The sequence below is a fragment of the Lissotriton helveticus genome, chromosome 3_1 (assembly GCF_964261635.1).
Source record: "Lissotriton helveticus chromosome 3_1, aLisHel1.1, whole genome shotgun sequence".
NCBI lineage: Eukaryota > Metazoa > Chordata > Amphibia > Caudata > Salamandridae > Lissotriton > Lissotriton helveticus.
Window position 1 is genome coordinate 1,161,463,525 of NC_136061.1, and position 27,545 is coordinate 1,161,491,069.

Sequence of the window (27,545 nt, forward strand, 5' to 3'; positions counted from 1 at the left end):
ATTAAGGTTCTATTTATGGTATCATGAGAGGTTTTGAAGGGAACATGTCGAGTCCTTTCAGGAAATGATTCACAATAGGTGACTTGAGCTCGAAGGGCAGATCTAGCAAACCGTAAGAAAGCCGATATGGCTAAACGATAGCCTTAAACTTATCCTAAAGCAAAGCCCTGCTAAAGAAAGAACAAAAAACAATATGTTGGACAAAGGTGCAGAAAGAGGATCACTGTCTTACAGTGCACCAAGCCACAAACTTGTCCCAAAGGCAGGGGTATACATTTTTTGTTGACGGATGCCAGGCTGCCCATATGATATCACAGACTTCAGGTGAATATCGAAGACTGTCAAAATGTCACTGCTCAATTTCCATGAATGAGAAGGTGGAGCATACGCAGGTTCAGGTACACAACCCTGCCCTGTTACTAAGGCAGGAGGCCCTCAACAGGGAACGGGGACCCTCCTCCTCAAAAGTTTGGGATACCACACTCTCCGTCACAACCCAGAGAAACAAGAAGGACTTGGGCCCAGTCGTTCCCGATCTTCTTGTGTACTATGGGCAGAAATGGGAACAGTTTGAAGGCGTACAGGAGGCCTGAAATCCACTCAAGACCAAATGCACATCGAGCGAGAGCCGCCCTGGAAGTGTGCAGAAGTTCTGACATTGACCGACGTCGGCAGCAGCGAATAGATCTAACCAAGGTTCTCCCCAATTGCAAAAGAGACCTTGCAACACCTCTGGATGGAGATACAAATCATGTTCCAAGAGGCATCGACAGCCGAGTTACTCCACTCTAGCGTTCAGGGATCACGACAAGTGTATTACAACCAGGAAAATATTGTGAAGTGTCAGCCATGTTCAGAGACGCAAGGCCTCTTGGCACATGGTCCGCTACCCCGCTCTGCCCGGTTTGTCGCAGCATCATTGTCTGTGTTGTCCATGATCACCTGAACCATCCTCCTCTTAACGGAAGGTAGAAAGCCTTTTTTATTTGTAAATTATTTTTATTAAAGTATAAGTCAGGGCAAACGTACACATATCATTAGCCGTCTTTGTTGCATTAATATAAAAACCATAAAACAGCAAAGCAAATCTGCATATTCACATATCATAGAATCAGAACTCTGCATACAACCCCTTACCCCCGCCACCCGCAACACAAGTGCCCCATTACAAGGTAACATTTTCTGCAACAATTTCTGGCGGATCACAGATGTATCCCCTAAACTTATTCCAAGCCCTCCACACTTTTCCCCATTTCCGAGGGCACCCGCGATGAATAAAGACCGTTTTTTCCGCCACCATCGCCCCGTCCATATCTTTACACCATTTTTTAAGCGTAGGCAACGTTCCCGACCCCCACAACATAGCAATATTCCGTTTCGCCATCATCATATCAAGCATAGCCCAGTCCTGTTCCTGATGATTGAGGTCATTCGGCTCCCACACATTTAGTAGGCAGCGCCTCGGCTCAGGTGGGACCGAGATTTCTAGTGCCTGGGAAATAGTGCGCATCATTTTGACCCAGTATGCCGCAATGCGGGGGCAGTCCCAAATGGTGTGGTAAAATGTGCCCTCCCCGCACAACTGCGCAGACAGTATTTGTGCGTTGCCGCTCCCATTACATGAAGCGTTGTCCTAGTGTAATAAGTGCGGTGCAGCACCTTGAGTAGGACCAGTCGGAGCCTGGACGGTATCGCCGTTTCACAGGGCGAGGACAATGCTTCCTGCCACTCTGATTCATCAAAGTCGCCTACGTCTCGGGACCAGGTCTGTCTCAGCTTGGAAGTTGGGTCCGGCAAGTTGTTGACCAGCTTACAGTACGTCAAGGACGTCGCCCTATTCGTCATGTGTTCCGTCAGAAGTCTATCTTCCAATGGGGTGGCTTCCTGTAGTGAAGTGCCCGGTGGTATGACTGTTCGGAGCGCATGTCGGATTTGTAAATATCTAAATTTCTCCGTGTGCGCCATGCCGTACTGTGTTTGTAAATGTACGAAATCGACCACCGCCCCCTTTTTCCAAAGATCTCCAACCACTGATAGACCAATATTGTCCCAATTTTGGAACCCTTTACTCCTGCGGAGGAAACCTAGTTGTTGAGAATCCCACAGTGGTGTCATTTGCGTGATTATCCCCGCACACTGCAACCGAGTATGCGCCTGGTACCAAATATGTATTGTGTGTGCGGTAGGGCCAATCAATCCCGGGGGCTTACGGCGTCTGTAGAGATTCGCCATCAGTCCTTTCTCTTCCAAATTCTGCCTGTCTGCATGGTACGCCGGCTCGTCTTGTGGGGCATGCAACCAATGATTTATTATCTTAAGGCGCGCCGCCCAGTAGTACAGTTGCACGTTCGGAAGTGCTATCCTTCCATCGTACCAACTACTTACTAGCTTGTCCTGTGCGATCTGTGCTGGCTTATTTCCCCATAATAAACTGGTGACCTCTGCCGCTATGGCCCTGAAAGAGGCTTGCGGGACTAAGAATGGTGTGTTTGAGAAAATAGAGAAAGTGTGGAAGCGCCATCATTTTGTATAGCGACGCCTTTCCCAACAGTGTAAGGGGGAGATTATGCCACACCACCACATCGCGTTTAAATCGGTCTAGTTGGAGCTTTACATTTTTCGTATAGAACTCAGTAAAGTCAGATGTTGAATAAATGCCCAGATACTTAAAGGCTTCATCAGTGACTCGCAGTGGACAGTCCGCAGGCAGCAGCGGCAGCGGACCAACCAGTACGTACAGAACCGACTTGGACCAGTTTAACCTGTAACTGGATACCCTACCGAATTTCTCGCAAACATTCAGTAGCTCCAGGATGGATTTTCTCTAGGAGGTTAGGTATAAAAGTACGTTATCCGCATACAGAGATATGCGATCCTCCCAGGTATCGGTCCATTGGAGCCCTCTGATAGAGGGTTCCCATCGAAGCCACGCTGCAAGCGGTTCTAATAATAGTACGAACAACAGGGGGGATAACGGGCACCCCTGTCGTGTAATTCGCGCTAACGGGAATTCTCTGGAAATGTGCCCATTGGCCACTACATGCGCCATTGGGTTGTTGTAGAGCAAGCGGATCCAGGCACGAAATTTGGGGCCGAATCCCAAATGCTGTAGCGCAGCAAACAGGTACGGCCACTCCACCGCGTCGAACGCCATACTGGCGTCAAGGGAAAGGATAACCGCAGGTTCTTGAATATACGATCGCCTAGTCAATACTGCGTGGAGCCGTCGTAAATTAAGTGCCGTACTGCGGTGAGGCATGAATCCTGACTGATCGGGACCTATCAGGGACGTAAGATGGGGGGTCAGCCGCATCGCCAGTAGTTTGGCTAGTATCTTTGGCTCAGCATTGATTAACTAAATCAGGCGGTAGGAGCTACAATCCGTCGGTGTTTTGCCTGGTTTATGGATCGCAACAATCGTGGCCAGCCGTTGGTCACGCGGCAGCTCACCTACCTGAAGACTGTCTTGAAACATCCTCAGAAGGAAGGGTGCCGTCACCTGCGCGGTGCGCTTAAATAGTTCGATTGGGAAGCCGTTTGGGCCCACCACCTTGCCGGACGCTAGGGAGCCTATGGCCATCTGCACTTCCTCAACTGAGAGGTCAGCTTCTAGAAGTAGCGCCGCCTCCGGTGTAAGCTGTGGCATAGCAAGATCCTTGATATATCCACATGTTTCCCCAATTGTGAACATAGTGTAGGAGGCATACCCCCCTCAAATTGGTCAGCCAGTGTGTCTACGATATCCTTGGGGGCCGTCACTAGGGAGCCATCAGGGGTACGCAGTTGCGCAATTACCCTACCCGCTTTCTCCTTTCTATCTAGCCAGGCTAACATTTTCCCCGCCTTGTCTCCCAGAGGTAGAAAGGCTTTTAATGCAGAGTTAATCACTCTGGGCTCCAGCAAGTTTATGTGGAGCTGAGAGTCCACCAAAGACGAGAGGCCTCTGATCTGTACCTCTCCCTGATGGCCACTCCCACACAGAAGGGTTACATCTGTCACCACTGTTAACTTTGGGTGAGGAAGGGGTCTGCCGCTAACCCAATCGTGGTTCGTGATCTACCACTGCAGGTCCTTCGGAGTACTCTCCAATATCTGGAACAGGTTGGAGAGGTTCTCCTGATGCTCCGCCCATTGGGACTTCATATCCCATTGCAGAACCCACATAGGCCAGAGGGCATGTGTTACCAGCAGGATGCAGGAGAGCATGAGGCCAAGTAGCCTTGGAGTCAGTCTCACCAAAATCCAAGATAAAGGCCGAAACACTAGAATCAAAGCCTGAATATCCTGGGCTCGCCATCCTGGAGGATAGGCCCGAAGCTGCATCATGTCCAGAATTGCTCTGATGAAAGGGTAAATCCGAGAGGGAGTCAGGTGGGACTTCAGCACGTTGCTAGTGAACCCCGGCCTGTCTTTAACAGCTAGTCGCCGAGGTACGGGAAGGCAGGAACACCTGCCCTCAGCAGATGATCTGCAACCACGGCCATCACCTTCATGAACATCGAGGTGCACTGGTAAGGCCAAATGGGAGAACAGCAAACAAAGTGCTTGGTTCGACCATGAGCCACAGATAGCATCTGTGACCCATCAGGACAGGGAATATGAAAATAGGTTTCCTCTATGTCCAACGCTACCATCCAGTCACCAGGGTCCAGGGCAGACAGTACCTGAGCTAATGTGAGCATTTGAATTTCATCTTCAGGAAGTAGTAGGTCTGGCATAAAGCATAAGCCTCCATTCTTCTTTGGCACCAGAAATTATCGGGACTAGCAATGACAACTCATTTCTGATGTTTGCACCCTCTCAATGGCTCCTTTGGAAAAAAGAGCCTGCACTTCCTGACTGAGAACAGAGGTAGTCCTTCGTCAGCCGGCCCATTGATGGTGGCATGGCGGGGGAAGCGGCAGGAGTTCGGTTTATAAAAGGGTGTAACCCTGCTGGAAAATATGAAGCACCCATTTCTCAAATGTTATGAATTGCAGGTGGTGCTTGATCTTGCCACTGGCGGGTTGCCCACGATGGTGAGAGAACATGTTAAATGGGTGTGGAGACTGCTGTTGCAGGGGAACGGCAGACTGGGCAAATCTCTTGCCATGGATCCTTGTGGGAATCGCGTCTGTGGCCACAAAAGGACAGGGGAGCCTATTGCCCTTCGTGGCTAGGCGGGAATGGACATGGTTGATCACCCCCAACATAGCCACGGAAGGGGCAAAAGGCAAAATGGTTTAATTATGGGGCCATAGATAGCCCAGTGACTGGGAGAATTCGCTGCTTAAGGAGCTCGACCGCCGAATCTGCCTTATCCCCAAAAAGGCATGTGTCATTGAAGACCATGTCCATAATGGATGCCTGGACATCCCCCGAAAAGCGAGCTTGCCTCAACCAGGCTTGGTTACGGAAGGCCATGGAGGTCCAATGATGTAGTAATCACTCGTCCTAGCCAGTCGGTCACGTCCAGTCTGCAGTATATAATGAGCCTTGCTCTGACCCTGCCGTCTGCGATAGCCTTGGACAGCATGGCTCGGTCCTCCTCTGAGACCATGGGCTACACTTGCTCAACAGAGTGCCAAACTGTGTGGGTGTACCGGGTCCAAGAGGCATGCAGTGTTCACTAATCACAGTCCAAGGCTGGCAGAAGAGAACATCCTCTTACCAAAAGGTGTCCAGTCTCTTGGATTCCATATCCGGTGGAGCGGTAGGGAATGTGCAAGGATTGACTTTGGAAGTGGAGTCCTGAAAGACCAGGCTCTCTGGGGTGGGGTGCTGCATGAGGAAAGCTGGGTCCCCAGGAGCAGGGCAGTACCGGCATGCAATCCTACTGTGCACAGGAGCCACTATGCAAGGCTTAGCACATGCCCCTAGCAGGACATCTATGAAGGCTACATTGAAGGTAAGAAGAGGTTCTGTGGGGGCAATCGCCTTTACCGCCGAGGGGCAGCAAAAAACCCAGGACCTCAGCGGCCCTTCTCATCACCATGGCAAATGAAGCCCCTTCCTTAGTAGTCAGACTAAGAGGAGAGACTAAGCCACTAACTCCCATTCACCAGTTCCTCATACCAGTTATTTCATGGGGGTCCTGATTATCATAAGGATCCTCAGATCCATCCCAAACCTTTCCCCACAGGGACTACCAGTCAAGGGAGACACTGTTTCAGACTTGGCAGTTTGGGTTTAGGTTGGCACAGGAGTTATCATATGATGCAGATCCAGTACCATAATCAGAGTACGGTATTAAGATGGGTGTCAGCGTCGACAGCACTGGGACTAGCCCCACTGGAACATGCTTCAGGAAAGGTCATGGCCATGCGACCAGAGCCAATCTGGATTCAGGAACGGATCCAAAGCGCCCAATTGGCGCTAAGGGTGTACCCGCTGGCAGGAATCCAGTGGGGGCACCCGCCAAACCTGTGGGCTCTATGGCAGAGGGGTTGGCCCTCCCAAATATGAAGTACACTGCCTCATAAAACTCCTTCAGCTGGGTGGGGAATCGCTCCAGAAAATTCATGGAGGCACGGAGCAAACCCAGACTGAGGCTCCAAGGATAATGCGTCGGAAAGGGGCCTAGATTTGTGGTGTCATTCATGCATCTCATCTGAAGACTTGGACAAGCGGAGTCAAAGAGCGGTTCGACTTCTTAGATTTTCTGTTCTCTTTTAATGGGACTTACCTGACGCCATCGAGCACGATTATAACAGTCAGGAGCAGCTCTGAGAATGGGTTAGGGAACTTTCAGACGACCTGCACCTGGATCATTGTAAAGTCAATGAGCGTCAAGTGACCAAGTGCTTCAAGGAGTCCTCCTGGACTACATTTGTGTTCATGTTAGGGCAGTATAGGCAGGCCTTGGACCTGTGGCCCGGCTCCGCACATCATAAACAAACCAGGATAGGCTCTGGAACAGGATCCACAGGATTTAAATCGCACAGGTTTTTTAAGGACATAACTAATGCAAAATGGGAGCTTTGCTCAAAAACAATTGACAATCGGTCAAAAAAGTTGTTAAAAAATGGACTGAGGTAGCTCTCTCCGAATCTGCACTGATTGTACTGAAAGAAAAGAACTGATGTCAGCACACTGGGGTGGGGCCTTTATAGACACTGTGCACTTCACTTCCAGCACGGACGTCAACGAGCTGATTAAATACACCTATTGGGGCACAAGGGTACTGCTCAAGATTTTCCTGATCCAGTCTGACGCCAGGGAAATATTCTAAGGTAAGGAATCTGCCGCTAGAAGTCTCTATCAGATAAGTGCTTACTGTAACAGACCTGTGACATTCAATTTTGACTTAGCGTAACTAACTGCTGTGGCCATCGTTCTGCTCTAGCTAATCATCTCCTTAGGTTGTACCGATCTATGATGTGTAAAGTGCCATTTCCAAGCTTAGCTCTTAATGCGAGAATTTTTTGACTGAATTGGTCAGCTGTAATAATTTACATTTCTTTATATGTCTGAAAGTCATTTGCCTTCTTTGTCATTACTTTAGAATCCTGTCCCTGTGTAACTACTTAGTTTCAGTCGAATCAGGTGCTCCACTGTACCCTTATAACTTTTGCCCTTGCATGTGTAGTTTATGCTTATTTAGCGCAGAGGGAGCCACCTTGTCACCTGTTTTACACTGACTTATTTTTCCTATATCAATAAATATTTACTCTAACAAGCACAGCACAGAGACAATACCATTATTTAGTTGTGCAGATGAATATGGAATTACAATCACTATCAATACATCAATGTAGGTGGTGTTCTCGCCAGTTTGACTAATAAATTAAACAAAGCAAGAGGCTTAGGTTAAACTTTGAGTTCATATTTGTGCAATACCATGTACTGTAGATAAATCACTCTTACCAACATGGTAGTATAATTAACAGACACACAGGTGAAATTTTATATGGGTGACTGTTTTTACACAACTTACTTCTGCCAGAATATTGAGATCAGCATCTGTAATAAGGCAGGCCATTTCGATAATCTGGTCTTTTTCGATATCCAACCCAGTCATCTGTAGCAAGACAGAAAAAAGCATAACGAAAGCTCATGAACAGGCAGTTACAACATTGTTACGGTCAGACATTTGGCACAACAACATTTCGCTATAGCTGGAGTGATCGCTAACACAAAGAGGCTTAGGGAGGCACTAAAAAGGTAACCCTTTTTAGTCAAGAATGCAAAGGCAGATGTTTGCAAATAGGCTCTCAGTTTCATTCGGACAAAGTAATTTGTAGGCCAGCAAGCAGGTAAAAGCTCGAATTAGGTTAAAATGGGCACAGCCTCCGAATTGAATGTTAGAATGTGACATGTTTATCACACATTTCTACTGGCCTGAAAGGCAATGGCATAAAAAAGGTAGAAGCAGCATAATCTCATTGGGGCTTGAAATTAAAACAAGCATTTGCAATGCAATAGGTCTCGCATTAGGAAAGTTTGAGCTATTGGTATTTTAAAGGACACATTTTTTATTTATGTGCTTGTTTTGAAAATAGCGAAAGTAATAGCTTTGTTATTTACAATGCCAATAGTTTTATCTTTCGCAAATGTGACACCTATTGTAACACAATATGTGTTGTAGCACTGAGTGGTGTGAGGGTGAGGGGGGTGAGGGGGTGTGAGGGTGAGGGGGTGTGTGAGGGTGAGAGTGAGGGGATGTGAGGGTGAGGGTGTGTGGGTGTGTGAGGGTGTGTGAGGGGGCGAGGGTGAGGGGGTGAGGGTGAGGGTGTGTGAGGGTGTGTGAGGGTGAGGGTGTGAGGCTGAGTGAGGGTGAGAAAGTTGTGAGGGGGTGAGGGTGTGAGGGTGAGTGAGGGTGTGTGAGGATGGGGGGGTGAGGATGAGTGAGGGTGTGAGGGTGAGGGGGTGTGAGGGTGTGAGGGTGAGGGGGTGTGAGGGTGAGTGTGTGAGGGTGAGAGGATGTGAGGGTGTGTGATGGTGAGGAAGTGTGAGTGTGAGGGTGACTGAGGGTGTGTGAGGGTGAGAGGATGTGAGGGTGTGTGAGGGTGAGAGGATGTGAGGGTGTGTGAGGGTGAGAGGATGTGAGGGTGTGTGAGGGTGAGAGGATGTGAGGGTGTGTGATGGTGAGGAAGTGTGAGGGTGACTGAGGGTGTGTGAGGGGGTGAGGGTAAGGGTGTGTGAGGGTGAGTGGGTGTGTGAGGGGGTGTGGAGGTGTGTGAGGGTGGGTGAAGGGGGTGAGGGTGAGTGAGGGGGTGTGAGGGTGAGTGAGGGGGTGAGGGTGAGGGGGCGAGGGGGGTGAGGGTGAGGGGGTGAGGGGGTGCGAGGGTGAGGGGGTGAGGGTGACAGGGTGTGAGGGTGACAGGGTGTGAGGGTGACAGGGTGTGTCAGGGTGAGGGGGTGAGGGTAAGGGTGTGTGAGGGTGAGGGTGGTGAGGGTAAGGGTGTGTGAGGGTGGGGGGGTGTGAGGGTGAGTGGGTTGTGAGGGGGGGTGAGGGTGTGAGGGTGAGTGAGGGTGAGTGAGGGTGAGGGGGTGAGGGGGTGAAATGGCCTTGGTACTGTGTGAAGCAACATCTAGGTCCCTTTGGCTGTATGCCTGTATGAAAAAAATAACACCTCAAATGGCTGGGCTCCGCGGTTGCAATGGACTGTGCTTACGACACAATTCAACAAGCACTGGCAAAGGCAGAAGCTAAACGGCTGAGAGAGGGGCCACATCCTGCACAACAGGGCACTGAGCTGTGAAGAGGTGCAGAATGAACTGTTGCACAGGGAAAAGGATCTTCATATAACCTCACCCTATCACAACACCCAGTCGGAAAATAATGTCAAACTCATGCAGCCTTCCTTACATTGCCATGACTATCGTACCAGCGGATAAAAAAGTCAACAGAAAATGGCTGGACCAAAAGCACACTCTCTCTGTACTGTGTGGTAAAATGGCATCTCTGATGAATAACTACAGCTGTCTGTCCGCTGTGGTTCTGAAAATTCTGGACTTGTGTAATCATTCTGAACTCGAGAATTAAACTTCATCGAAACATGACGAATTTGGTATCAAAAGACCGAGAATGACGAGCACACCATGTACAAATATTTTCAGCATATTCGAGTGACGATTTCACCTCGAAATCGTCATTTTCGTTCTGAACCCTTGGCCTCCATTTATGTGTTGCCCTTTACATAGGCCTTAATCCAGCTGAATTCAATTCCACAAGGTCACATACTCCTTAGTCGACTTTCCTATGACCTGTGCAAGTTGGAACCATTGCCCCGGGCAGAACTCGTTAGGTCAGTTCCCCTCCCAGTGGCCGAACAAGGTAACATCAAGGCTCAACAAGCCATAAAACCATTTCAGCGTGCACACCTGCCCTATCTTGCTCTCATCTGTCTCTACTCTTTTTGCTTCACTTACTTTATGGTGGGGAGGTGCCTGTTTTATTGGGGGTCCACCGATATCTGATGAAATGTTGGCCCTTGCCGGGTGATTTATTGTGGGCAGCACGAAGTGAAATATGTACATGTCATCATGACTCTGCTTTTCTTTTGTAACAACGAACTGTAAATGATATACTACGAATTCGAAGAATGTTTTCCTGAAGCTGAATATTCTGTATAAAGAGAGAAGCCTGACTTTGTAAATTCGAGCAGTCTCCTGAGAATATACTTCCCCGTGTGTTGTACTTCTAGGACACTTGTTACTTTGGTTGCAGCCAAATAAATCGATCCTTGACTTCACCTAGAAGACTCTGAGTTTCTGTGGTCTGGATCAGGAAGAACCCGAGGTCTCTGGGTGTACCCTGACACCGTTCGGTTGCCGGTTCTGTGCCGGTTCTTAAAAACCCAGTACCTCAGCTGGCGCCCAACGTGGGGCGATTCCAGTGGTACCAGTCAGCCAGAGGTTCGTGAGGAGCTTCGTGTGGAAATTCTGGAGGACGGCCAACCACCTCATCGACCCCTGCATGTCGACGTGGTCCGAAGGTCTTTGCTGCGAGGTTCCCCGCTTCCCGACGGCTACAAAGGACTGCTGCCCTGGCTATCGCCCTGATTTGGACCCTGGAAGTTTGGTAGAGCGAAACGATAAGACGAGTCTTCTGGTGACGTCATAGATATCTCAGTTAAGTATAAGTGGAGCGTCTCCCAGTCCTTAGTTGGTCTTAAATCTTGGGTATCCTTTGGGATAATTGTTGGTACTTGCAAGCACCAAAACCGAAGGACTCGTGTATTCACGAGAAAAATCATAAAAATCGATAATCCTTTGAAGTTTGGAACTAGACTAGAGAGCGAAAATGCCTAGTCTTAGACTTGGAAATTTGTTTTGTCTTGGTTGTAATAATAGGGACTCCCGATTGGAGGACTCATGTCCGGTTCCTCCGGTTGGAACTCCAACTTACGAGTTATATGTGAAACATGGGGTAGGCCCCATCACATACAATGAAGTGTGGATCAAATACACAAGGAAAGATGGTGTTTTAAAATGGCCCCAATATGGTAGCTTCGATACCGAAATCTTAGACAACCTTGAAGTTAAACTGTTCAAAAAGAAAGCCCGGCCGGCAATGTTTGACTCTTTTCGCCTATGGCGTAAGGAGGCCAAACAGAAGGAAATCAAATTAGCTAAGAAAAATAAGAGAGAAGGGGGAATTTCAGTAATGCAAGCTGCTATGCAGTTTAAAGACAATGAAGAAGAGCAGATGAGTGAGCAGTTGCACAGGCAACGTAAAATGGCAACGGATAAATGCTATCCAGTTTTGCCGTCTCTTCAGCAGGAGGCAGCAAAAGAGCGTGAAAAAGATCCACTAATGTCGCATTTATTAAGTTCGCCACCCCCCTATGCGCAAAATGCCACCGCACCCCCACAACCTTTAGTAGTGCAACCTACGCCTCCTGTTCCTCCACAGCACCCACCAGCTGTTCTTCAGCTGACTCCTGTCCCTATGGTGCAGCCTCCTCAAGGCCCACCGATCACACCTGTTTCACCTGTGTTTTCTACGATTTTGCCTAAAGTACTTTCTACTTCTCCTAATGCTCCCTCTACGATTTCGCCTAGTGCTCATTCTATTTCTCCTGATGCCTCCTCTGCTATTGTCTCTGCCCCTGCCTTATCTCACCCCGTTTTTCCGCCCGTCCTTCCTTCAGCTTCACCTTCCATTCGGCAGAAAATGGCCAGCACTGTCACTAACCTCTTCTCACCTCTTTTTGGGTCGCCTACTACGACCCCTAACATGGGACGAAGACAGTTGCGAAGTCGACTGCCTGACTATCAAGAGAGAGACTCATTGAATCGTTTAGCACGGAAATGGGTTATGGACACTGTAAAGTATGATGTAGAGTCTGTCATGGAAGTCTTCCATCAATGGGAAGCACCGACGCAGAGATATGTTTTTGAACAGATGTGTTTTTTCCTTTGTGAGGATTTGGAATACAATGATCTGGAATGTAACCCGCAAGAGTTGTGTCGTGTACGATTTAAGTTTGGAGAGGGCATGATTGTAGGTCCCGATGTAGAGCAAGCGGTTGAAATATTGTTATCATACAAGAGTAAGGGGAGCAGTTCTGGGTCACAATCTGAGCCTGGTGCGTCTAGTAGGAAAAGGCGCGACAATACCCGATGAGAGAAGTTCCCCCACAATGGAGAGAGGGCGACACAACTGTTAACCCACCTATTCTGCCACATTTTCAGCGTGTATGGGTACATGTCCCATGGAAGCGAGCTGAAGTTTTAGCACTTAAACAGACATTACCTGATCCGCGTAAAAATCCTGCAGGGTACTACAAAGAGTTGTCACAGACTGCTGGGTCATGTACAATGAATTTAGCCGATATCGATATGTTATTTGGGAATGTTGTTCCACAGCCTTTATGGGGTAAAATTCGTCATGCAGATCATGATCAGGAATTAGGTGACTCATGGGCTAATATTGCTGCTGCAGATGCCCGACAAGTTGGTGGTGCTAAGCCTGAGCCTTTGATAGCAGAACTCCCTGGTAGAATAGTTGATTACATGAAAACGATAATGCCTGCAATACGCGTAAATTGGGATAAGTTGTCTGCATGCAAGCAGAAGAAAGAAGAGACAGTCTCAGATTTCTTCACCAGGTTTGAAGAAACATTTGTCGACCACAGCGGTCAAGATATGACCACAGAAGGTGGTCAGAGATTGTTCGTCGATAAATTCGTGCACAATCTGCTTCCAGAATTGTGTAAAAAGTTAAAGGATTCAGAAAGTTCTTGGGCAGTCTCATCTTCAGCGCAGATATTGGCTACTGCACAATATTACGAGAATAGAGACAAAGACGAGAAAGATAGAGCAGAAAAGAAAACCAAGGAGTTGAAAACGAAGGTTTTGCTACAGCAAGCATATCCGCCACGTGGTGGTGGTAATCAAAATAATAGTGGCCAGAATAACTATCAGAATAATTTTCAGCACCCTCAACAGTATCAGAGGAACTCGCAAAGAGCCGAGTACACTCAGCCACGTGCCCCTGTAGGCCCCAACCAGTGTTCGTATTGCAAGGAAGAGGGTCATTTCAAGTATAGCTGTCCTATTTTGTTACAGCGTGCAAATGGTACTTCTGGGGTAAGAGGTCGTGGGATTCAGCAAGCGCCTAGAGGTAGAGGACGTGGAAATGTCCCTCAGAACGCACGTCCCCTTCCACCACAAAATTCTATGAATAGGTTCAATCAGCAGAATACCGCATCTGACAGGACAGCTCAATACTATGTTGATGATTACTATACAGAAGATGAGTATTTGGAGGGCAATGATTGCTAGGACAGCCATAGACAAAGAGAGGGAGTTGTTTCAGTTCCAGTAGATCAGAGTGGACCTTATGTTGAGGTGATTACATCAGGTGTGTCAGAGCCTTTTCTGTTGGATACTGGTGCTACAAAGAGTTCTATTATGCACTCCAAACTCCCTGGCGCACCTTTGTCTGGCGAAATGAACGTTTCTGTAGGTTTTTCTGGCGCCCCAGTTAGAAATCCGATTTCTGACCCTTTGTCTCTTTCTGTTGGTCCTTGCGAATTCGAAGCACCCCTCATTCTGACAACAGGTTGTGGTGAAAACTTGCTAGGATTGGATTTGTTAAAGAGATTGTATGCGACTTTGTACTGTTCTCCTTCAGGAGTACAACTTACTTTAGGCAAGAAAGTGGTTTCCCCCATGTATTTGTCGAGGGATAAACTTCCAGCAGAATTGTCGCTTCTTCCAGATATTCTTTGGGCTGCTGGTCCTAATGATGTGGGTCTTTTAGAAATTCCACCATATGTTGTAACATTGAAAGCCAATGTTCAAATGCCACGAATTCCACAATATAGGATATCTAGTGAGGGTGAAAAAGCTTTGCTAGCGATCGTTTACGAATTGATTGAAAAGGATGTGATTGAAGAAACACGAGGTAACGTTTGCAATAGTCCTGTTCTGCCTGTTTTAAAACGAACTGACCCCTCTCAGCCACCTGTGTACAGATTCGTGATTGATCTGAGAGAGGTGAATAAAATAGTTGTGCCACAATTTCCAGTTGTCCCCGACATTACCACATTATTGACTATGATTCCAGCATCTGCCTCTTGGTTTTCGGTGATTGACCTGAAGAATGCTTTCTTCAGCATCCCGATTGCCGAGGAGAGCAGGGATATTTTTTCCTTCAGTTTAGGAGGTCGCAGCTTCCGCTTTAAACGCGCTCCTCAGGGCTACTGTGAAAGTCCATCAATATACAGTCAAGCTCTAAAAACACAGCTTGATACGATTGTTTTACCTAAAGGTGCTGCTCTTGTACAGTATGTGGATGATTTGCTCATTGCTGCAGACACTGAGGTAATTTGTAAAAAGGCCACGCTGTCATTATTGCGTCATCTGTGTGATCTTCATCACAAGGTGTCACTTTCCAAACTGCAAAATTGCCGACAAGAAGTGACCTACTTAGGTCACCTCTTATCGGAGGAGGGAAGGAAACTGACCCCAGAAAGAATTCAGGCAATAGCAAAATTGAGTGTGCCAAGAACACAGAGAGAAGTGCGTGCTTTCCTGGGCATTACTTAGTTTTGTAGACAGTGGATTCCGAATTTTTCGTTATTAGCCAAACCCTTGGTGGCATTAACGTGCAAAAATACACCCAAGCCCATTCCTTGGTCTGAAGAGTGTCAGAAAAGTTTTCTAGAATTGCGCACAGCATTATGTTCGCCTCCTGTGTTAGGTACCCCCAACTACAGTAAGCCTTTCACATTGTATGTCCACGAGAAAGAGGGCTGTGCATTGTCTGTGTTGACTCAGTTATTTGGAGGTAGGCAGCGTCCATGTGCCTATTTTTCGTCGACTTTGGATCTGGTAGCTAAAGCATTGCCAAGTTGTTTAAGAGCCACAGCAGCAGCAGCTGTTTCTATTCGACAGTCTGCTGGTCTAGTATTGAATAATACACTAGTCGTGATGGTCACATATGCAGTAGACACGCTGTTAAATAGAACCAAGACACAGCACTTAACTAGTGCTCGATTGTCCAGTTACGAATTAACATTGCTAGCGAGTCATGTGCACATAAAAAGGTGCAGTACTTTAAACCTAGCCACATTGTTGCCAATTGTAGAAAAATCAGGTGTTTCAGAACAGCACGATTGTTTTCTTAGAACAGAGGAAGAGACGAAAGGGAGAGTAGATCTATCCGATACTCCCCTTGCTGAATGTGATGGTACGTTGTGGGTGGATGGTTCATGCTTCAAGCTCCCGAGTGGTGACACGACTGCAGCATATGCTGTCACGACTTTGCATACAGTTGTTGAAGCTGCACATGTGCCACATAATTCAGCTCAAGCAGCAGAATTAATTGCACTCACAAGAGCATGTGTGTTGTCTAAAGGGATGAAAGTGACTATCTACACTGATAGTCAGTATGCATTTGGAGTGGCTCACAGTTTGACGATTGTGGAGAGAACGTGGGTTCCTGACTTCGCATGGAGCTAAGATTCAGCATGGTCAGTTGGTGAATGAGCTTCTTGAATCACTGACCTTGCCTCTGCAAATGGAGATTGTGAAATGTAGTGTTCAAAAGAAGGTGACTGATGATGTTGGTCGTGGAAATGCATTTGCTGATGAGATCGCGAAAGAAACGGCAAAGAATGTAATGAGCCAAATGTATGTTGCAGGCCCTGCAAGATGGACTGGTGATGTTGGAATGTGTGAAGACACAGTAGAGAGCGTGAAGTCCATTCAAGCTGACGCCACAGAGAAAGAGTTGAGTACGTGGAGAGAAAGTACGGGTAGAATGGATGCAAATGGTTGCTGGATTGGATTATCAGAGCATCAGAGATGGTTGTTACCCGATGCATATGTGCTTGCAGTGGTTACAATGGCTCATGGAATGGCTCATATCAGCGTAAAAGGGATTTGCGAGTTGTTGGCTCCAGTACAGCAAAATTCAGGGATTCCCAAGTGTGCAGAGAATGTTGTCAAGGATTGCATGGTATGTCTGAAGCACAATCCTGGTAGGGGAACCCCAACTCCAGCTGGTCATTTTGCACCTCCTACGTATCCGTTCGAGGTTTTGCAGCTAGATTTCATCCACATGGAGAGGTGCAACAACTTAAAATACGTACTCGTTGTTGTTTGTGCCTTCTCAAGATGGGTAGAAGCATATCCCCTAAAAGACAATACTGCCTTGTCCACAGCAAAAGCCCTTGTGAAAGAGTACTTCCCCAGGTTTGGAATGCCTAGAATGGTCTGGTCTGATAATGGGAGTGAATTTGTGGGTCGTGTGATGAAGAGAGTGTGTGAAGGGCTAGGTATTCGGCAGAAGTTCCACGCTGCAAATCACCCCCAATCAGCTGGATTAGTAGAATGTTACAATGGCACTTTAAAACTTAAACTGGCCAAAATCCAAGCGAGCACAGGTCTTAAATGGCCTGATGCTCTACCCTTAGCACTCCTGTCCACCAGAATGACTGTGCATTCACGAGTGAAACTCAGCCCTTACGAGATCGTTTTTGGCCGGCCAGCCAACATATGGGGAGTGCCTAGACCCACTAAGTTCAGCGAACTTGAACACCCTGTTTTGCTCGATTATCTGTATGAATTGACGGCTAAATTGCGTGTTTTGCATCAACAGGTTCACGACACCCTGCCTCCGGTCTCTGAGACTCCGGGTCACGCCGTTGACCCTGGTTCCTGGGTTCTTGTCCGAAACTTTCAAAGAACGAAGAACGACCAGCCCAGGTGGACCGGACCGCACCTCGTCCTTCTTTCCACAAGATCAGCCGTTCGGGTGGAGGGGAAGGCCAACTGGGTCCACGGGATCCATTGTAAGAAAATCCCTTTCCCTCTGCCTCATGACCAGTGGGTCCAGAATGGTGTCGCTGACCCAGAACCTAAAACAGTGCCACATGTCACCCCTTTTAATGATTTGCATGTAAAAAGAACTGACTCTGAACGAGAAAATGAGAACATTTTGCACAAGGCTGTGCCACCATCCAAGCTGTTGAACACTACAGAGCCTGAACTTTTGTTCCAGGATCAGACAATACCTGGAAGACAACGATATAATTTGAGACCGAGGAAAACGAACTAGTAAAAATGATTTATTTTGCAATTTGAGACCAAGATCCATGGACTAATAAACAGATATTTATTTTTCCTCCCAAGTACTATTTTTTAAAGTGCAGCTCTCCCATCTAAGAAACTTGCTTATTTTTGTTTTTCGAACCGCCATCCGGGTTCCGCTGCTAGGGCCGCGGTTGATTAAAGTCTTTGGGGTGCAGCTAACGACGTTAGGTCGGTAGTTCTGGTTGGTCCAAGGGAGTTGCCCTAGACTGACAGAAGCATCCCGTAGCAGAGGCAACCTCCCACCGCGGGCAGCACTTTAGAGAGGATGGAGTTTCCCGATGTGCAGAGACCTGCCAAACGAACGAACGTTAAACACAAATTGTGTAACGTGATGACAAAGAAAAGTTTTATAATATTGTGTATTTTTATGCTATTCAGTTTAATGATATTTTTGATAAGTTATGTTTTATTCTCCTTTCGTGTAACATTTGCACCCACTGTATCACCTATACCTCCTCCTACTGTTTCCTCTCATTCTTTCCACCCCCTTCCTGACCATGAATCCAATAGGAGACTGGAGTTCATTAATAACTCCTTTGTTCAGCTCTTGCACCAACACCAACTCGTAATGAACACAACTAACTGTTGGGTGTGCGGTCTTATGCCTCACACAACGATAAAGGTATCCCTTATCTGGTCCTGCCATTCAGTCACAATGGTTCTGTATGGGCATATAGGACAATGTTCATATATGCACACGAAATCTACCCCCTACGTTCTGTAACAGACAATCCTAGAAAAAGTGCTCTAGTCAAGGTTATAGTAGACATGATTAAGGAAGGTATTTCTTATGAGACTATCCCAAGAGATGAGACACTAGTCTACATATGATGGAACATGACTGGATATGGAGCTACTCTGAGTGAGAAACAGCAAGCTAAGAGATCGTCCCCGATTTGGATTGTACCCCATCAGAGTCATCTGTGTCTGCAAGGTAATGGCACGAATCCCAGGGCTCAGTTAGGGAAAAGTATCTGCACTAAAACATATGTTTTTGCAGCCCAGACTTCCCCCGCGTTTTTAGCAGCTAAGGGCACTTATTTCATCTGCCATGACAGAACCTATACATGGTTGCCCCCTGACTTTTCGGGCTCATGTTTTGTTTCATTTCTGTTGCCCCCCACCTACACGGCAGCGGCAGATTACCACAGGACAAGGATAGTTAGAGGTGTCTTGACTACAGAAGACACTGCAGGTCAAGAATTTGGGGACTTTGCAAAGGGTTTTCTGCCGTTCTGGGGATCCATGGCTAACAGCAGGAACATTAGGCAATTGACAAGGGTAGTTGAGTCCACCGTGATTGAAACTGCTGGTGCCCTTAGTAACTTGACTGCTGAGCTCCAGTCGGATCGACTTATGACCCTTCAGAACAGGGTCGCGTTAGATGTCATACTTGCAGACCGAGGTGGGGTATGCAGATTGATCCAATCGAGTTGCTGCGTTTTCATCCCAGATAACGCTCCAACAGTGTACCAGGCCATCTCCAAACTACATAAGATTTCCAAATCTATTCATGTGGATAAAGGAGATTGGTCGTTAATGGGATGGTTCTGGGAACTGATATCCGCCTGGGGATGGAAAATTCTGATGGTCATTGGAATGGTCTTAGCAGTTCTTTTCCTGTTCTGTCTATGCGTGCAGTGTGCTCCTGCAATATGTGGCCTTTGTGTCACATCATGTGTAAGGAAACCTGTATCAAGAGACGAACTAAGTACTAGAATGATGTTACAGCAACATCTCAATGACTTTAGGAATATAGATCTGGACTCAGATTAACATGAGGATAGATTAATTGCCTATGTAAGGGCAAAAGGAGGGTTTGTGGTTCTGAAAAGTCTGGACTCGTGTAATCATTCTGAACTCGAGAATTAAACTTCATCGAAACATGACGAATTTGGTATCAAAAGACCGAGAATGACGAGCACACCATGTACAAATATTTTCAGCATATTCGAGTGACGATTTCACCTCGAAATCGTCATTTTCGTTCTGAACCCTTGGCCTCCATTTATGTGTTGCCCTTTACATAGGCCTTAATCCAGCTGAATTCAATTCCACAAGGACACATACTCCTTAGTCGACTTTCCTATGACCTGTGCAAGTTGGAACCATTGCCCCGGGCAGAACTCGTTAGGTCAGTTCCCCTCCCAGTGGCCGAACAAGATAACATCAAGGCTCAACAAGCCATAAAACCATTTCAGAGCGCACACCTGCCGTATCTTGCTCTCATCTGTCTCTACTCTTTTTGCTTCACTTACTTTATGGTGGGGAGGTGCCTGTTTTATTGGGGGTCCACCGATATCTGATGAAATGTTGGCCCTTGCCGGGTGATTTATTGTGGGCAGCACGAAGTGAAATATGTACATGTCATCATGACTCTGCTTTTCTTTTGTAACAACGAACTGTAAATGATATACTACGAATTTGAAGAATGTTTGCCTGAAGCTGAATATTCTGTATAAAGAGAGAAGCCTGACTTTGTAAATTCGAGCAGTCTCCTGAGAATATACTTCCCCGTGTGTTGTACTTCTAGGACACTTGTTACTTTGGTTGCAGCCAAATAAATCGATCCTTGACTTCACCTAGAAGACTCTGAGTTTCTGTGGTCTGGATCAGGAAGAACCCGAGGTCTCTGGGTGTACCCTGACACCGCTGGGTTGCCGGTTCTGTGCAGGTTCTTAAAAACCCAGTACCTCACCGCAAGACCTAAAAACATTAAAGTGCACAATTCTGCAACACTGATTAAGAATTCCATTTTCAGACTGCCATGTGATGCTAAAAAGAAAGAAAATGAACGTTGTTATCAGGTAATTCGTCCCAGTCATCGATTTCAAACAAATTAAATGCCTGTTTTGAATAGGTTCGTTTTGGAAAGCGCAAACTCACTAGATTCCCCAGTGACCCATGAAAACGACCTACACGTGTTCCAAGCCCCCCCCCAAACTCCAGTTTTATGTTAATGGCTGCATTAGTCCAGGGCAACACATATCCGTGACGTCCACCACACTGCCAAGTCACCCAACCGGAGGGCGAACTGGGCTGGGCGTCATGCTCTCTGCAAAGCAACTCACGTGTTGAGCAGAACTCTACTCTCAGCCCACAGGGGCCATGACTTTCCCATCTGGGAGCCCAGTAGGACCTCAAACTGCTTTCTTGTAGACTACATGAATTCAGTGGGAGTCAAGGTAAAGGTGTAAATTCAATATGCACTAAACGCCGAGTAGTACTTTCATTACCACCGCTCCACAATGGTGCAAGCCAGGTTCCACAATTACACAATGCCCAAGCTAGATACATTCCTCCCAAAAGTGTCAACACTGCCGCAAGCCAACAGCACCTCACCAAGGCCTTACAATAATTGAACAGATATTAAGGCTCCGGACAATGCAACAAAATGTGAACACAATCTTTCATACTAGAATTAGATTGCTTTTCTGACCCCTGTGCCACATGTAAAAATGGAAAGGTGAGGTGCGAGTCATTACTGGAAGAAGACTGAGCTCCACCAACTTTATATCTGAACACCTCATGGTTGTTGGCTTTGATCCACTTTAGAACCAGAACAAAGGCTGCACACCTTAAATTCCTGAAAACAAAAGCAGTCTCAACAAGCTGAAGAAGCAGTGTTGCCGGCGGGGGCGACACCAGGAAGTCAGGCATCCTTGCCCGTGACATGGGCGGGGCCAGTGACGCAGCCGGAAGAGGCCAGTGTTGCTCGTTGATGCGGGGCTCCCATCATGGAGGGAGAGCCCCGCGGTAGCGTGAAAATCCAGAGAAGTGCCCCGCATGTGGAGATGCGCCGGAGAAAAGGAGCGCAGCGAGGCGACGAGACAAAAGAGCATGGTGAGTGGAGGGGGGGATATGTGTGTCTGTGTGCATCTGTGTGTGCGCGCGCGTGAGCCCGTGAGTGGTGGTGGTGCTGGGGAGGGGGGTGCGTGCGTGTGTGTGTGTGTGCGCGTGCCTGCCTGTGTGTGTCTATGCCTGCCTGCGTGTGTGTGTCTGTGTGCGTGCCTGCGTGTTTGCGGGGAATCTGGGCCAGGGGACGGGCAGCCAGATACAAAAGCGCGAAGCGCGCTCACACGGACAAATCTGAGACAGCAGAGGCGCGTGGCAGAATGCTGTCTCAGATTCCCACGAAACTAAAAACAATATGTACCGAGCTAGACAGCGCATGCTACGCATGCGCAGCTCTAGCTCGACCTCTTTGTTGGGGTGGTTGTGAGAACTCACCAAATAATAATGTCAATAGTCCATACCAAGTCCAGTTAGGTTTATTTAAATCTAATCTTATCTCAGCCCTGAGTAGCTGTGGCACAGAGCAGTGAGGTGTAACTCAAAGGTAAAAGTTATTAATCAGAAGAAAAATAGTCAAGTATGAAATATGACAATAAAAAGCCAGCTTCAAATGATAAAATATAATATATTGTTCTCTTTCATTAGACACCAAAACAACACAATTTAAATGAAGGGAAGCAATGTTATGATTTTTGTAAGATTTTCACGAATCGCTGCTTTTCACTCCATGAAGTTTGGAAAAGTTTTAAAAAGTTGGTAAAATACTGCTTTTCACTCTTAGCTGTAGTCTATGAGCCTTGAACGTGAGGGTCTGGGGCAAAATCAAAGTTTCAAGTCTACCATGATGGAAGTCAGGGTCGAATGCGAGCACCGGCTGGTTCGAGTTAAGATTTTACCTTCACACTTGGAAACTTTTCTGGTTCTTTTTTCTCAAATAAAGTGGAGTCGGCGGGGTCCTCTGCAGCTTGAGTCTGGCCTTGGATTCGACGTAGAAGGAATGATGAAGTCCAGGTATCCGGTGAAAGCCTTGGTTCTAGACAGCGTTCGAGGCTGCCACCAACCAGCAAATAGTGGCAGACTAGGAACCTCAGGCACAGTGTTAAAAAAGACACTCCTTCGTGGCTTCGGCTCAGGAGTTGCAGTCCTTTGGTGACAAAGTACACTTAAGTACTAGGCAGGGGTGCAGAACCTGAAAGGCGCCTCTTGGGGGCTAGGAGTCCATCTCTATGCTACACCAGCAGAGTCCAGGGAAAACTAGTCAGCTAGGCACTTTTCGAGTGAAGGGATTTTTTTTAGCTTTTGTGTCCCTACAGCTTAACAGGAGGCTAGCCAACTACCCCTTGGGGTCCAGTCACTGGTCCTTAACACGAATGGGAGCAAGTCCAGCCCTTGGGGTTTCTATCCATTGGTTCCACAGGAGGAACAGCCCTGCTCTTTCTGAAGTCAAGTTTAGGCCCAGTAGGTCCTAACTACCTTTTTGCAGCTTTTTTCTCTGGGGTCCACGGGTTCAGCAGATGCAGTCCTTTTTCTGTTCTTTCTAAGTCCAGCAGTGTTCTGAGGCTGGAAGCCAAGGGGGTTACATTTATGCAAATTTAAAGTTGGTCAGTGAGGAGGATTCACTAGCCAATGGGGCTTCAATTCCCACAGAAAATCCCTACCCACTTTTATATAATTTCCTGTAGGGCTAGCACTGAACAATCCCACAGTGCATCTCTTTGCCCAAATACAACATGCTAGGACCCTTCTTCCCTGGGACAGAACCCTAGGTACACACCAGAGGTGTATCCAGTATAATTAGCCACTCTGGGAAAAATAGTTGGACTTGGCCAGGTTCGGGAAATAGATGGCCGAGCTTCGAAACAGGCTTATGGAAGAAGAGGGGTCAGGAAAGATGAAAGATAATTTGGCTTAATAAGTAACGTGCCTCCACTAACCAGTCGGTGAAGATCTCATTCTAGCTATTAAAATTTTAGATCATGCAAGAAACTTCGCAAAAAAGATGAACTGGCAGTTTCTTGCCGTTTTACCAATGTGTGCTTTGGTGGAATATATATATATATATATATATATATATATATATATATATATATATATATATATATATATATTCTTTTTTTTATATAATGCATTGAGAGTGTTGCATACAAATGTTTTTCTTTTACAATTGTTGTCTAAATTTCCTTTTAAACTGTATTTAAGGCGTATTGCAAATGGTTTTAAGTAACTGTGCAATATAAATAAATAATTAATTTATTCATTCACCTCCTGCAGGTTGGTTAGAAAGAAGAAGTCAGATTCTGTGACCAAGGCTTCTGATTTAGAAATCAAAAGGTCTCCCTGGCATCAAGAAGGGACCATGTGATAAACTGCCATAAAAGACGAGATGACACCTCAGCTTTCAAGGTGCTCAAATGTCTTGATTTTTTAGCACCTAATTTGTGACTGACATCAAGGGTCAGCTTCGATGTCTCAGAAGGGTAGGGCAAATGCTCATGCCAAGGATTCATGATATGTTTTATACACAGGTACTTCAAGAGTAAGACATTGAAGCCTCTACACCATCTTTTTCTTTATTATTTGCTACTTAACTCTCTTATGTGTGACCAAAAGGCTTCAGGGCAAGTTCCTGTTGTACAATAGCTTAAATTTAGAAATAGCCCTGGTTCACAGAACTTGACAAGGACATAAGCACAGCTACATGAAAGTACACAGCTCTTGCCAAATTATAAGCTGTACTCAGATAAACCAACATCTGAGTGGAGCCACAGTCCCGGTTCTGAAGTACTCCTGAAAGCTTCTGTTGATGACATCATGTCTGGCAACTTTTGCGCTGTCTAGGCAGACTGTAATTGCACCAATTTTGGTATGAATGTAGTACTTTACTCAAGAAAATGACTTTGCATTATTTGTAGTAAATCAGTTAAATACTTTTCAAGAAATTAGATTTTAAAATGGGTCACAAAATTGGTATGAAGCGGTTACATTTTAGAGATATTGTGACTTAATTCGGCAAGTTCCATGAACCCAGTTTCAGAGAGCTCTTCAAATCCCCAAAAATTCTCAAATCTCAATGAACGAGGGAGATCTTCCCATAGTTCATTTCATTCCACACAACCAAGATGGATTTGCAGAACCAAAGCCTTCCGACTGGATGGTAGCAACACCAAAGAAAAATGAAAAATATTCTGGTAGCATTTACAGAATGTTGGAACTCAGTAAAAATACCCTGAAAAATATTTTGAATGTGCATTATAAAAGAGGAAATGGCGACTCAACAGAGACCAGGTACGCAATACCCAGAACAGCCCTTGAGTTCCACGGATCCAGGGTGGTGGGTGCAAACCACAAACATACTTCATGGTCCTTGACGACCTTTTAGCGGCGTCCATGAATCAAAAACTGGATTCAGCAAAAGGACAATCATTGTCCACAGACATGTGAAAACTGTGGTAGGATCCAACAATCCTGCCTTTAAAAAAACCCCAAAAAAACATATGCAGAACCTGGCCTAACGCTGTGCTGGCAACCCTTTGAATGCAGCAGTGGTTGGTACTTCAGAAGGCCATGTGCATTGATGTTGGCCGCCCGCGGTGGGCCCTGCGGCCAGCCTCTACTGCACATGGCCAAAGGTTAAACGTAGCAAGGGCTGTCCACGTGCGAAAGCTTGATTGCACACCCTAGTCAGAGGCCAAGCCTAGTGGCTGACCTCTACTGTGCCTAGCCAAAGGTCAAGTGCTAAGGTGAACACATGCCCACAGCTCACAAAAGGGATACACGACACTGGGTATGGGCTCCCAGACAGCAAGGTCAAACCCTGCCTAGTTTATACTATAGAACAACTGCCAATGCTGTCAATATGAGTCACAAGAATTCTATTTATATTCCCATCACACGAATTAAACACTATGAGGGCGAAATTGATTTTTTGAATTAATCTTGAAGTTTTAATTCCTATTCAATTTGTTACTTTATCATTTGTTTCAGCGGATTGTATACATTACAAACAATAAAAAACATATCTACAAAAACATTGAATCAACATACATATCCCTAGTCAATACAGTACCCCTTGGTATCATTCATCCACATTCGCTCTCAAGAAGTTCTCACATTCAGACACAAATATTTTACTTACAACAACCATTTTTTATGTACATTTCATATACAATTTTTTTCAAGAACCATAGTATACTTTGTGTACTAAATCAAAAATTACAAATCTTAATTATATTTCCTTATGGTTCATAACAAAATGAGGTCTACGCGTTTCGAACTCCCTTTTGTTATGGGGTTCTCATCAGGACCGTAAACTCTGTAATATGTTTTCTAATTATGGGGTCTTTAGTTCACCACGACGCAGAACCACTTGATCTCTTTGGGGGACTTTCTCTACTAATTGGGGATCAAAAAGCACCTCTGATGTGGACCCTTTGTTTATGGAGTGCTGCTCCGGACACTTCCGCCAAGTGCCTAATTGCGTCCTGCTTCGCAGCTGTATTCCGATCCGACCGGGAATGAGAGATCGGATCGGAATACAGCCGCGACCGGGAATGAGAGATCGAACCAAAATGAAGACAGGAAAAAGCTAGTTTAGGAAATATGTCTGCTACATTTTTTTATATATATTCGCTATTTTTTTCCGTTTCATGTAGCAATCTTATGTTTTTAAATAAAACTACACCACTTTCATTTCTTCGGCTCTGAAACTATGTCTGCTACATATATATATATATATATATATATATATATATATATATATATATATATATATGTTGTTTTTTCCTTCTCATATACAAAATCTGATGTTTTAAATAAAAAAACTAAACCGCTTCAATTTTTACGGCTAGTCATTCCGCTACCTAACGCGTGAGGTGACACAACAGAGTTTAGGCTCTTCCAAAGTGAGCACTGGCTTTTCACCGCCACAGTAGACAAATTATCCTGTAAATGAAGAGTAGGAGCTATTTGTCCGTATTGCTCAAATATATATATTTCTACGCTCGTTCTTGTGGTGCAATATGAGCCTGGCATGCCAGCCAGGGTTACTTTCGATTCCAAGTTCGACACGAAACCCTGAAAGCCACATCTCACACGAGTAAACTCGACATCAAGTCAAGCCCCCCCGCCATTCTTTATGGCCCCACCCCCTGGTCGTTTTTTTACACTCGCGCTGGACTTGACATCAAACGTAGCCAGTGAGAAATAAGCTTTCAGACTGAGACGTCGCGGACTGTTCTCAGTTCCCTGCACTCACCTCCAAGTCTACCCAGACCATTCTGAGAGCCGCGCTGTCCCCAGCCATGGTGCAGTTCCTGTGCTGCGCCTTGAGCCGAAGAGACCGCTGCGCAGCCAGAAGGGGTGCGCTGAAAATACACAAAGTTTTTTCCCCAATATGCCGCAGGCCCCACATAAGCACGTAAAAGGGTGCGGAGAACACGCACAGCGTACAAGTGGATCAGAGAAAGAGAAGAGGGACGGGCCCGGCCACGAGAGACTGTACACGCAATAACTCAGCATGGAAATGAAAGAGAGACAACGCCCCATAACAAACACAGCTTCTCTCACAGAGTAGTTATTGAAGAGAGAGGAGATTTGAGTCTGGAAGGGTGGTTCCGTCAAAAGGCCATAGTCAAGGTTGCCAGCCACCTGGTCGTGTTTATACCGGCATGATAGTATTTCAGTGGCCCTGCCAGTACAAATATTAGAAAAATTACCAATTGCCGGTATTTCCTCCTTACCTTACATATTTTAAACAATAAATGTTTGAAGAATGCACTTTGTATTCTACAGATGCCCTTATACTCGGCCTGATAACTAAAGTAAACTAAGACTGAAAGGCAATGTTAACAAGCATTGGCAAAGCCAATATGTCACGCTTATTTGAGATCTATTGGCTTTGCCAATGTTTCTTAGCCATGTTGCAAATATGGCTGAAAGTAAAGAAAAAAGCTGTATGGCACAGGCAGCATCGACCGTGTCACAGCGCTTTTTAGGTCTCGCAGACCTAGCGCTGGAGCGCGTATACGCTCCTCGCTCTGCGAGACATATTGTGGTAGAGGGGATTTTAGAAATGGACTTGAAGTCGCCCATGTTTCTTATTGGGTAGCCTCATCATTTATGTTAAATGCTAGTTTCTAATTGAGACTCAGGCTTTTTTGTTACAGCCCTGTCTCCTTTTAGCTCCGCTGTAAGTGGGGGTCAGGATGCACACCTGTTTA

The 27,545-nt window shown here is 46.2% G+C and overlaps 1 protein-coding gene across 1 annotated transcript in view; it reads right to left on the reverse strand.

The window, feature by feature from the left end:
• LOC144823336 (oligoribonuclease, mitochondrial-like) overlaps positions 1 to 26,825 on the reverse strand; it is a 247,683-nt gene extending 220,858 nt beyond the window's left edge. Inside the window, exons 1-2 of the mRNA XM_078681785.1 lie at positions 26,582 to 26,825; positions 7,916 to 7,999 (exon numbers count right to left, since the gene is read on the reverse strand). Of these exons, the coding sequence (XP_078537911.1) occupies positions 7,916 to 7,999; positions 26,582 to 26,737 (240 nt within the window). The 5' untranslated portion in view covers positions 26,738 to 26,825. The remainder of the gene's footprint in view (positions 1 to 7,915; positions 8,000 to 26,581) is intronic.
• Positions 26,826 to 27,545: the final 720 nt, after the last annotated feature.